Source organism: Myodes glareolus, chromosome 12, assembly GCF_982192425.1.
Source record: "Myodes glareolus chromosome 12, mMyoGla1.1, whole genome shotgun sequence".
Lineage (NCBI taxonomy): Eukaryota > Metazoa > Chordata > Mammalia > Rodentia > Cricetidae > Myodes > Myodes glareolus.
This window is the reverse complement of record NC_142037.1, coordinates 65,854,494-65,867,034: the sequence shown is the minus strand read 5'-3', so window position 1 is coordinate 65,867,034 and position 12,541 is coordinate 65,854,494. Positions and strand designations below refer to the sequence as shown.

The 12,541-nt window shown below is 36.6% G+C and overlaps 1 protein-coding gene across 15 annotated transcripts in view; it reads left to right on the top strand.

The window, feature by feature from the left end:
• Mycbp2 (MYC binding protein 2) overlaps window positions 1-12,541 on the top strand; it is a 226,498-nt gene that overhangs the window by 145,290 nt on the left and 68,667 nt on the right. For all 15 annotated transcript variants that reach the window (XM_087912290.1, XM_087912289.1, XM_087912283.1 and 12 more), the window contains 5 exons: window positions 2,665-2,720; window positions 6,359-6,474; window positions 9,357-9,454; window positions 10,130-10,246; window positions 12,309-12,449. In XM_087912290.1, coding sequence (XP_087768416.1) covers window positions 2,665-2,720; window positions 6,359-6,474; window positions 9,357-9,454; window positions 10,130-10,246; window positions 12,309-12,449 — 528 coding nt within the window. The remainder of the gene's footprint in view (window positions 1-2,664; window positions 2,721-6,358; window positions 6,475-9,356; window positions 9,455-10,129; window positions 10,247-12,308; window positions 12,450-12,541) is intronic.

Sequence of the window (12,541 nt, the reverse complement as noted above, 5' to 3'; positions counted from 1 at the left end):
CATCTTTTTAGATTCCCTACGTCTCCAGGTTTTTAGTTTATGATGTCTTTTGAATAGGTTTTTTAAAAATTGTTCAACTTTTTACTTATCTTAAGAGACAGAGTTACTAAACCTTGTTAACCTGCAAGATTTAGTCATTTTGGAATTTTCAGAGAGCAGCTAAAAGGCATGACTGTGCTGGTAGTTTATAGAGATTACTATGATAACAGTGTCGATAGGACTTACCCTAGTGAATTATTAGTCAGAACAGACAAGAGATACTGAAGATGTTGTATCAGCACTACTTCAAAGCTAATGAAGAGAGGTCTGAAAAGTGTAGAAAATTAAAGATGACATTCATAATTAAAGTTGGAAACATCAGAGAAATAGATTATACAAAACAGGAAGAACTCTGCCCTAGGCCTTAGGTGTGGTCTGACATTTTAGCCATTTGATTGGCAGAAACTAGGGTTTTGTTAAAATGATACTTTCCAAATTTTCTTTACCTGTTAGTCAAGTCCCACACAGAGATGAACCACACAGAGTGCTAACAATGGACCAAGAGAAATGGTAATTTGTCCCTGGGCCTGCAACACTTGAAACATGTCACAGTTAATGAACTGTGAAGGTTTTGAACATGTAGCTTCTTTGGGGGTGCTGTCATTCACACATGCTTTTCCATTTGCATACTGTCTTCAGAAAATCAGTTCCCTGCTCTAACTGCAGGGCTTCAAGAACATTCTGGAAGATCCAGGGTAGAGCAGTTCCAGAGTATTATTCCCAAGGGGTCTCTGGGCAGATGTTCTCTGCTAACTGTTCACAGATACTGTACACTCATTCGGTAGTGAGTCCTATATTAGAGGATAGGAAAACAAAATATGTACATCTACCAATGAATTACGGGTGTGTGGTTGACAGTGGTGGAGTAAAAAATAGAGAGGTTGTACAGAGTCTGGGAACCTGGGTCCCCAGCTGTTGAATACTGTAGACTCCATAAAATCAACCTTAAGTTACAGTTCTCTAATGTACAACCTATAGACCCATGAAAACAACCGGATAATTTCTGAGTCACTTCTATGGGAAAGAAAGGAGGGGGAAAGGAAGGCATACTGGTAAAAAAGTATTGGTAAAAGTAACTGGTGTGTTTTTCTTCGTAAGTACGGGGAAGCTAGAAGAATATGAGAAGTTGAAGATCTTGAACTATGAAAAATGATGATTCATTTTGTAATATTGCAGGTATTACAAAATACTTGCAAGATTACAAGTATATCAGGGATATTGTGCTAAGTTTATTGTACACTCTGTCCATGTTTGTCTTTACATTTTGCCATAATAGGTAAAAAAAATAATTACTATTTTTTCAAAACTAATGCAGTCCCCCTGTACTGGCAAGGTTCCTGCCAGCTCATAAAGAAACATTGTACAGACACAGTCCATTCCCAAGCCCATCCCACCCTTTCTTAGAGGATGTCCTAAACTGAATGATTGTTCTCTCTCTCTCTCTTCTCTCATGTGTGAACTTTAGTAAATATAAAATTAGCCACTAATAATGAATTTATTTATGTTGTATCCCAAAGTTTTGTATTGTGGTATTATATTTTGCGTGTTCTGCTAGGATATAGTTGCTTATTGTTCTGTAATTTGTCCATTTTCCTATTGCTGAACTATCCTGAAATAAACATCCTTGTTTTGTCTCATTCTGTGAATCATCAAGAGTTTCTCTAACATTTATCTCTAGTAACATAATTTCTGGGTTGTAGGAAGAAACATGTCTAAATTGTGTTAAACATTACTAGACTTTATCCTGCTGCCAGCCACTGTGCTCTTGAGCACTTGTCTTTTTTCTGAACTGTAGTTGTGACTGTTCTGGGACTATTGTTCTCTTAATTTACTTTTCCTTACTTTCTGTTTTAGTTAAATAACGTCTACATTATTCCTTGATCTTTATGTTTATTCTTTAGTACATTGGCTCTACTCCATTTTCTGCTGCGTTTTCTCTGTCTGTGGATTGACTTGGCCTGTACATTGAGGATGCATATCCTACTTGTTACGTCATTTAAAAATCCTCTTCTTCCATGTGAAGTCTTTTCTCTGTACCATCTTTATTTAAGGGATATTTAAAATTTTAATAAACCTGAATGATTTCTATTTTTAAATCTTTGTAAACTAAATTTTTCTTGCTATGACAAAATTTCTGATGAGCAATTCAAGGAAAGAAGGGTTTATTCTGCTTACAACGTGAGAGCCACTTTCCACTTTCCACCATGGTGGGCGGCATGGTCACAGCCACAGGAAGCAGACTACACAAATTTGATCCTCATTCAAAAAGAGAGATATATCCTGCTGCGTATCTTATTTTCTCCTTTTTATTATAATCAACACTTGGAAATTCTTTCCCTGTCTCAGTTAACCCAATCTAGAAAATTCTTCACAGATATAGCCAGCCACACATTTGTCTCTTTAGTGATTCTAGGCCTTGTCAAGTTGACAATATTAACAATCATATCATAAAGTTTTTATTTTGGTTTTGATTTTGTTTTTCATTTGGATCTCTATCAAATCTGGAATTCATTTTTCCAGTGGTCTTGCCATTTTCTTTCTTTCCTGTGTAGATGGATAGTGTTCTCAGTTCCTTTAATGGATATTCTAGCATTGCACGAAATGTTCCTTGTCTCTTTCTTATAGGTATATGAAAACTACTCATTTGAAGAACTGCGTTTTGCATCACCAACTCCTAAAAGGTAAGAATTGCTTTCTCAACGTGTTGCTAAAACTAAAACCTAATAATACAAACTGAAATCATCAAAAATTCCATCCTTATTTTCTTTTGTTTTAAAATATTTTTTGTTAATTCTTTAAGTTCATATGTGCAGCTGCCCTATCTTGTTCTTGTGTGAGAAAGAGATTCCTGGAAGCCCTCTACCACTCGAGCTCTTACCACTCCATCCCGTTCTGCCCTGCTGATCCCTGAGCCTAGTGAGAGGTGGTATTTAAAATAAAATAAATGGCTCATTTTAGGGTGATCACTCCGAAGTCCTTCCGTCTACATGTTTGCCAATCCTGAGTCTCTGTTAATTGCTGTCTACTGTAAGAAGCTTCTTGGATGAGGGTTGAAATCTATATCAATATTTAATCAGTAGTCATCTCAATACCATGTCCATTTAGCAGAATAATAGTAATTAGTTCTCTCATATGGCTTAAGACCTCTTTAGCCACAGGTTCTTGGCCCCATTAATGGTACCAGTTCTGGTTTTCACATTGTGGAGCAGGACTTAAATCCAATCAGAAATGGTTGTCACTATTGACCCATGGGCATATCTTGCCATGCCAGTCTTTATGTTATCTCTCAGGATTCTCAGCTGGAAGAGACTGATGATTATGCCTTCCACTTCCAGATCAGTTACTGTCTTCATTTCTCTGTGTTTCATAACTCAAATATGTAATGCCTTCAAAATAGGGTCTTATCATTAAGTTCTGAAGGGTAGCCAGGAGCAGTGGCAGTAACTTGTAATGTTTATGGGTCTGTGATTTTCTATTGACCAATAGCTCAAAAAGAGATAGTGGTTTGAAACTAGTAAGGGCTCATGGAGGTGTCGGCATGGTGGGGTTCACTCTAGAGAAGGGGCATAGAATACGCTAACATAAATCTGAAGGGGAATAAGGGAACCGAAGGATTAAAAGGACTAGAGAATGGGAGGGCAGTGTAGAAGATGTAACATGGGGAGGAATAGCAAACATTAAAGACATTTTGAAAAAACATGTGAAAACCTACTATCATAGAAGCTTCCTGTATATGTATGTGTATGCATGTATATACCTATATCGGCTTCATCTAAGAAGCTTCTTGCAGTAGATTGCAATTAACACAGAGATTCACCGCTGGTAAACATGTAGAGAGCAAGAGACTATGCAGTAGCCAACCTAACATGGTCTGGGTTTTTGTTTTGTTTTGTTTTGTTTTTTTTATCACATCCCTCACAAGGCTCAGGGATCTTCACAGAAGAGGGGGATAGAATGATAAGGGCGAGAAGTGGTGGATGACTTCCAGGAATCTCTGTTCCACCCAAAACACAAAACAGGGCAGTTACACATGTGGATTCAAAGAATTAGTAAAATGTACACACACACACACACACACACACACACACACACACACACACGAGTTTAAGTGGAGTCATTTTGTACCAGGAAGGACAGTACCTCAACAAGATAACACATGCTAACAAATAAAATGCCCATACCAAGAATGGATACCTAACCTTCTTTTCTTAAATGACTTTTTACTACAGCATCTTGAAATCTCTAATAAAGTGTTCCTTCATACGATGTAGTTTTTCTAGTGCTATTTATTTTTAGTCAGCTATAATACTACTAATGCACAATATAACAAAGATACCAGAGAAAGAATATTAAGTTCCCAAACTGTGTACATGAGGTAGTCTAGGTGGATTAGTGTGATTTTCTGCCTGGTTCGCTTTTTTGTTTGTTTGTTTTTTTGTTTTTACCCTAGTAACAGATATTATTGTTTTGTTTTGTTAGGCAGGATCTAATTATGTAGCCCAGCTTGACCTTAAGCATTGTTTTCCTATTTCTGCCTCTGAGTGCTTAGGATTGCAGTGGGGCAAACCCAGCCAGCTGCTTTGCTGTCTAATTATTCCATGTCTCCTTCTTCCAGGAAGTTATAGAGAGATTTCTGTATTGCACTTGTGTTAGTTTTGATGTCTCCCTTTTTTCAACCTCTTTTATTCTGTTAACTTTAGATTTAAGCATGTTTTTTAAGTTATATTTTAAGCTGTAGGGGAAATTTGGGTTTTGTTGTTGTTACTTGTCTTTTGGAACAGTATAGAACAGATTCCAGCCAATTTTTGTTCCCAGACCAAATGTGACCTGCTACATGTTCTCATAAATGTTACTATAACACAACTTTGCTCATTGTCGGTAGCTACTTGTACAGTGCAATGATCAAAGCAAGTAGTTACGACAAAGACTTTTTTGCCTAACAAACAATTTGTTATACAAAGTGTTTACTGATATGTAATTTCTATGACAATCTGCAGTTCCTTAAAATAAGCAGGTATTTATATTTTTTCTTTGTTTTATTGGTCTATAAAGTTTGTTTGGTCTATATATGTTTGATTAGTGAGAAATAGGAGCTTTTGTTAGATATGTTAAAATTGAGATTCCATATTACTTCTCAGATATTTAATATTTAAGTGGAGATACAACTGAAATTGCAAATAATTTGGAGATCAAGGGAAAAGTAAATTTGGCAGTCATATATAGAAATGGTATTTAACATTAATGGATAGGTCATTAACCAACTAAAAAGATGATTCAAGAAAAAGAAAATCTAGACTCAATCTCTGGGTGTTTTGTAAATTAAAGTACAGTCAGAAGAGTAGAAACCAGCAGAACACTTGAGAAAGAATGACTAATGAGGCAAAAGGAATGCCAGAAGGAAGTCACAGAAGCCAGGGGACAGGGCTTCAGAAAAGTGAGAGTTACCAACCAATAAGTGCTACCAAGAGACTGCTGAGGAAGAAATGCCTGCAGGTCACGGATGGGGTGACACCAGTAGCTGATGTCAGCAACTGCCGTGACCAGTTGTCCTTTTAAATGTGTTGTCTTCAGTAAGTGTGAATTCATAGAGTGGTCTTTAAAATTGACATGGACTTAACTTGCACACCTCACCTTTTTGGGTTTTTGTTTTGTTTTGTTTTTTTCCATTGATTGATTGAAAGTGTTAGGAGCAGAGTTCTAGGAACAGTCAGTTGTAGAAGAGTAGACAGAAAGGGAATGAGAGTGGCAGTCTTAGGTAAGAGCCCTGTGTATGGGAAGAAACAAAAGACTTCTTAAGAAAGGACAGTATTCTTAGAGAGGAGCAAGGGTTAAGATTGAAAATTCTAAAGATGTCATGATAATAAAAAGGGCCTAGTAGAGTAGGAAAAGTAAATGATGAGCGAGAGGAAGTAAGGTAACTGAGGAGACCAGATTCACAGTTCAAATGGAAAACCTAGCTTTGGATAAAGAGCCACGTTTTTCCATTATTTGGAACAGGAGAAAAAATGAGGCAAAATAGATTTAACAATCTGATTCCTTCATGGAGATTATAGCCAATTGCTTCTATTTTCTCAGAGGGGAAAAGTGAAGTCATTTTCAGCTGAGAGAAGGAAAGCGGAAGTATTGGGGCTTTAAGGTGAAAAAGAAGTGACATTCACTTGTTTGTAAGTTTGGGAGCATACTGTGATGGCTCTAGCATTGCCAGGCAGCATGACAGTACTGACAGATATTTGATGAAATACCAAATGATCCTAACTGCATAATCAAAAGTAAATTTTTTGATAGATATCCACCTGTTTTTTGTTTTGTTTTTTTTCAGGCCCAGTGAAAATATGCTAATTCGTGTCAATAATGATGGGACTTACTGTGCAAACTGGACGCCAGGGGCTATTGGCCTCTACACTATTCATGTTACCATTGATAGCATTGAAATAGGTAAATACGTTTTAAATAATAGTTGCTGCAAAGAACTAGAATTGAGATCATCCTTGTGTTGCTTGCTCTTTGTGTCATACATATAAAAAGGTTTCATAACTTCTTTGTGTCTTCATCTTCTTCTTTCAAAATGAACATTTAATTAGTACTTTGCAAAGATCATATCATTTGAGGATAATTCATGGTGTTTGATCACTCGTTGTAGCTATCATCAGTCTTTGCCCCATTTTCTAGTGTGTCAGTGAGGTATGATGTTCTCCTTATCCCTGCACTATCCTATACATGCCTCCTCTCCCCTCTTCAGTCACTCTCACCTGGTTAGAGCTGATACCGTATGGTCCACCTCTGATCTCCCAGTTTTGATACAGTGCCTGCATAGAGTTGCTACTTAGTAGATATTGTTATTTAAGATTTTATTTTCCACTAAATTTGAAAAAAAAACTATTGATTTTCTTTTATGTGTTAATGCTTCATTGTGTAATAGGATAATAGTAGATTAAAAATGTCATCAAAGGATAACTAAAATAGTAAAATAGCATTGTAATACCCTTTGGGAAACTGTACTGTAAACTGTTTATTTTCCTATTAGAGATAAAAAGGTTCTTTATGTTTTGGCATATAGAATTTGTAACTGTATGCCATCAGATATATAAATTTTACAAGTCTTTGTCACAATCTCTTTCATTTCACCACATTGTTAAAACCTTTTATGAGAAAAAAATATTCCCAAGCATTAAAATTTTGTGTTGCTGAGATTAAACGGGCAAGTAAAAGTTACTTTAAGTATAATAGAAGTCAAGACACACAGATTTCGGCAGGAGTTTCAAAGCACTGGTACTAGAGAGACACTTAACACTTCCATGCTGATTTCTGCATCATTCACAATAACAAGGAAATGGAATCAGTCTACATGTCCACTGACAGAAGAATAGAAAATGAAAATGTACATATATACACAAGGGGATTTCACTCAGCAGGGGAAACGATGGATCTGTAAAGTTTACATTAAGTGAGGTCATCCAGATTTTCACAGAAAATAATTGTATGTGCTCCCTCTGTACAGATTCCAAGGAGGTATAGGAGATAAGAAAGGGAGGAAAAGCAAAAGGTGATGATAAGAATGGAGAGGAGGCTCCTGAGATAAAGGTTCTTCGCATTAGGTATATAGAATATGTACAGAATGTTAGGAACTGTAACAGCAGACAGATTTTAGTTCATAGTCTTTGCCACAGTCTCCTTTATTATCAAAAGGGACAGTGGAGAGGGAAAAAGAGAAACAATTTTGTTTTTTTGGAAAATGATATGGCTGTGAGCTTGTTGCATTTATGGGACTCCTCTCAATGGGAACTGTTGTAAGAAGGCCACTTGTTTGTTTCCAGCTGCTCAGCCCCAAAATAAGCACACAGAAACTGTATTAATTACAACACTGCTTGGCCTATTAGCTTATGCATATTTCTAGCTCACTCTTACAACTAGAATTAACCCATTTCCATTATTTTATATTTTACCACGAGGCTCGTGACCTGCCAGCAAGGTTCCAGCCGGCAGCTTGTGTCTTTCCCCTCTGGCGGTTTCATAGTGTCTCTCTGACTCTGCCTTTTTTCTCCCAGCATTCAGTTTAGTTTTCCCTGCATAGCTTTATTCCATCCTGCACAGGCCGAAACAGCTTCTTTATTAACCAATGGTATTTAAAGCATATAGAGGGGACCATTTTTGCCTACTCTTGGGACTCTTTTCCTCCTGTTGGGTTACCTTGTCCAGTCTCTCTATATGAGGGCTTTTGTCTTCTCTTATTGTATCTTGTTTTGTCCTGTTTAGCTGTTGTGTCTTCTTTGCTGAAGAGGAATGGAGCATGAGTGGATCTGGGGGAAGAGGGAGGTGGAGAGAGGAGAAAATTTTTGGGTTGAAATGTATGAGAGAAGAATCCATTTTCCATTAAAAGAACAATTATAATGAAACATAATTCTTGTTAAAAAATATTTAAAACACTGACTGTTAGAAATGGCTTTAATAAAGTCTTCAATCTCAGACAATAGTGGAGTAAAGATAATGAGTGTATGCTTTATATTGAAATTGAAGTAGAGGTACACGTTTACTTAGAGGCATCCTACTCGACTCTTCCTCCTTTTGTCCTAACTCAGCCTTTTTCTAAGCTGTCTTTCATCTAGCATCTTTCTTGACCACAGAGAAGGGCAGATAATAATAATAATAGCTAACATTATTGAACATTTAATGCATGTACATTGTTGGGTAGATATTTTTTAATTCTTATAATGTGATGTAGATAGTATTGTCATTCCTGTCTCATACATGAAAACATTGAGGCACATAAGTTAGGTAGTGCTTATATAAGAACTCAGGTGATAGAGCATGAGAATCTCATATCTCCTAACTACTATATTTTATCACCCTGTCATCTGGCCATCATGCTATCTGTTAGTCACAGAGCTTACCACTGTGGGTAGTGAATAGTGTTGTGACCTCCTGCTGTTGGGTAGAACTTGGCACAAAAGGGCTTCTCCTAATTATCATTTTGAACTTGTTTAGGAGCATTCCATATGTTCCAGTTAAATAGTCTGTGATATGGGGCTGGAGAGATGACATAAGAGTTAAAGGTGCTGAATGCTCTTCCAGAGGACTCAATTGCACTTCTCGGCACCCACGTGGTGGCTCACAACCAGCTGTAACTCCAGTCCCAGACTGTGGGAGGCTTTTTTGTGACCTAGGCAGCCACCAGGCATGAATGTGGTGAACAGACATACACGGTGGCAAAACATCCATTCACATAACATAAAAAATAAAATAGTCTATGATATGGTTAGATTTCACAATTCCCCTACCTTTTGTAGTCAAATACTATAATTACACTACTTTTCTTACAGATGCTGGCCTCGAAGTAAAAGTAAAAGATCCACCAAAGGGAATGATCCCACCAGGAACTCAGCTGGTCAAGCCAAAGGCTGATCCTCAACCAAATAAGGTGAGGAAGGGTAAATCAAAAGGGGAATTGTCAACGGTTTTTACATTTTTCATTGATGCCTCAAAGTAGCCCTCAAGTGGCTACTATTTCACTTGATTCATTTTTGTATTTGAATTCTCAGTGTCCCTAAATCAGTCTGAAGAGTCATTCATAAGAGTTTTAATCATTTCAAATTGTAGAATTTTACTTTTTGGTTTCTTTGTGTATTCTTTAATAGTTTTATATACTTTCAGATATTAAAAAAGTAGTGCTAACAGAAAGTCCACTTAAAGGTTAAAATGTTCTGTACCATTGAAAGAAACATTAATTTCCTTATATCTAAAACTAGATAAAGGAATTAGTGTAAACTATTAAAACAAAACAATGATAATGGAATTTATATCATGACCTTCTAAAAAGTCACCTTTTATATTTTTGTTATATGTCATCAATACTTAAAGTTGGAAATCATAAATATATTAATAATTTTGGTATCCAATATTCTTCAGTACTTAGAATATACTTTTATTGCTGTTATAGTAACTGATAATTGTTTGCAGAAGGAAACCAACGACAGATGATTTGAGGAAACATTTTGGGATTGTAGTTCTTTTAGGCCTATTGATTTTATCATGTGCTACTTAGCAAATAGACAGTCTGTTTTCTCTATCACTACTGTATTTTTTCTGTTGTCAGATTCGAAAATTTGTGGCCAAGGATAGTGCCGGTCTTCGTATCCGGAGCCACCCTTCCCTTCAAAGTGAGCAGATTGGCATAGTGAAAGTCAATGGAACTATCACTTTTATTGATGAGGTAATTTATAAATATTAGTAATTTATTTTGGACACTATTTTTAAAATTTACACAGTAAGAAGAAAACTATATTTTAATATTACTGGGTTCTAAACCATTTGGGGAACCTTTTTATTTCGTTTTTTTATCAATTCTTTGAAAATTTTTTTACAGTATTTTGATCATATTTATTCCCTCCCTAACTCCTCCCAGATCCATCTCCCCTTCGCAACCTATCCGATTTTGTGTCTTATATTTGGTTTTTTATTATTATTTTATCATTTTATGTGTCTGGGTGTTTAGCCTGGATGTATGACTGTGTACTACCACATGTGTGTCTGGTACCAGTACAGGCATCAGGTCCCCTGGAACCAAAGTTGCAGATGCTTGTACAACATAAGTGGGTGCTGGGAATCAAACCAGGGTCCTCTGTAAAAATATCCAGTGCTCTCAACCAGTGAGCCATCTCTCCAGTCCTTATTTTTCTTTGTTTGTTTTGTTTTATTATGTTTTTTCAACCCATCAAGTCATCAAGTCCTCACTGTGCTGGCCATAAACTCTTGGATGGTGGTTATCACTGAAAAGTTAAGCCTACCAGGGGGCATGGTACCCTTCTTCATGCAGGGATTTTAGCTGGACCTTGTGCCGATCTTGTGGTTGCTTTCTCAACTACTACAAGTTCATGTATGCAGCTGCACTTCTGTGTCCAGAGGTTTTTTGTTGTTGTTGTTGTTGTTGTTGTTTTTTTGTCATAATCACTCACTTCTAGCTCTTTCATCTTTCCTCCCCATCTTCTTAAATGATTTCTGAGACTTGGGAGGAGTGGATGTGATAAGACATGTCCTCATTTAAGGCTGAGCAGTCTCTTTTTCACTTCATCTTGAACAGTTGTGTGTTGCTGTTATTCATCATCTACTACAAAAGAAAAAGAAAATAAAAGAGGTTACTGATTGTTGATAGATGTGCTCAGATCTGTAGTTAATTAGATGCCAGTTTACTGCAATGTTCATCTAGTACGGAAGCAGTAGTACACTCTCCTCCAAGGCCTGTGCCCTGTCTAGTCATAATTCCTGAATTAGATAATGGTGAGTAGGATTGGTGATTGTGTGCATAGCACCTTCAAACATTATGAGAGTTAGGCAATAGGAGGGAAGCTTCAGGTGAGTACCAGCTTGATATCTCTGTGCTCTGAGCCACATGTGTGATGTCCTCAGCAATAGTCTTACCACCAAGAGCATTGGAACATTTGGGGGTCTTTGGGATGTCACTTGCCAATAACGCCAGAAGAAATAACCTGTTTCTGACACTGGGCTTCATAGAATTCTTATGAATAGTGTGTCATCTAAAATCCCACTCATGATATTGACAACAGTAACCTATAGTAAAATAGATATTACCAGAACTATATATGCAGACATATTGGAGAGATTTAGTGGAAATAGAAAGCTGTAGCAGGTGGCAGGAAAAGTTTCTCTGCATAATTGGTAGTTGAATGCCAATTACCACCCATTTTGAAAGGCATTTGTTTCAAACAGTTTGGGAAGTCTTTTGAAATTTTTTATAGGATATTTTCATTGAGGCTTATGCGTTTAGTGTATTTTCCCTTTTCAGTAAAAACTGGGAAAATTGCACTTCAAGCATGAAAAACCTCAATTGTACACTATAATCAGAACCTATAGAAATACCACTTTCTAAAGATAGATGTATTTTAAATGAATTTTAGAATGATTTTAAAACATATTTCTTGGATTGCTTTAACTTTGGAAAGTCCATTTTTCTGCAGTGCAACCACATATCCTGAATAAAAGACACATTATTTTGGCAAATGCCTAATTTTGCTATTAAATTATTTAACCTGAGTGTGATTTCTTTTTGCTTTTAACTCCTGGGAGAAGTTGCCTTCACAATCTAACCATGATCTTACTGTTTTGGTATTCCTTGCTGGAAGTTCTCACACATTTATCTTCTTCTAAAACTATATGTACAATCTCCACTTCTACCCTTCTTTGCCTGCTTTGCTTATTCGTAGTCCTCATTAGCTTCTTCCAGGAAAGCAAACTTATTTTGTTTTTTCTTCCTCTAGATCCACAATGATGATGGCGTGTGGCTGAGACTGAATGATGAGACAATAAAGAAGTATGTTCCTAACATGAATGGTTACACGGAAGCCTGGTGCCTCTCTTTTAATCAGCATCTTGGCAAGAGCCTTCTGGTCCCTGTTGACGTAAGTGAAAGATGGTTTTTGAAAGCATCGTAGTTACATTCTGTCCTCATTATAGATCTTTCTTTAATTAAGGCTTTTCAGTTCTGAGGTAA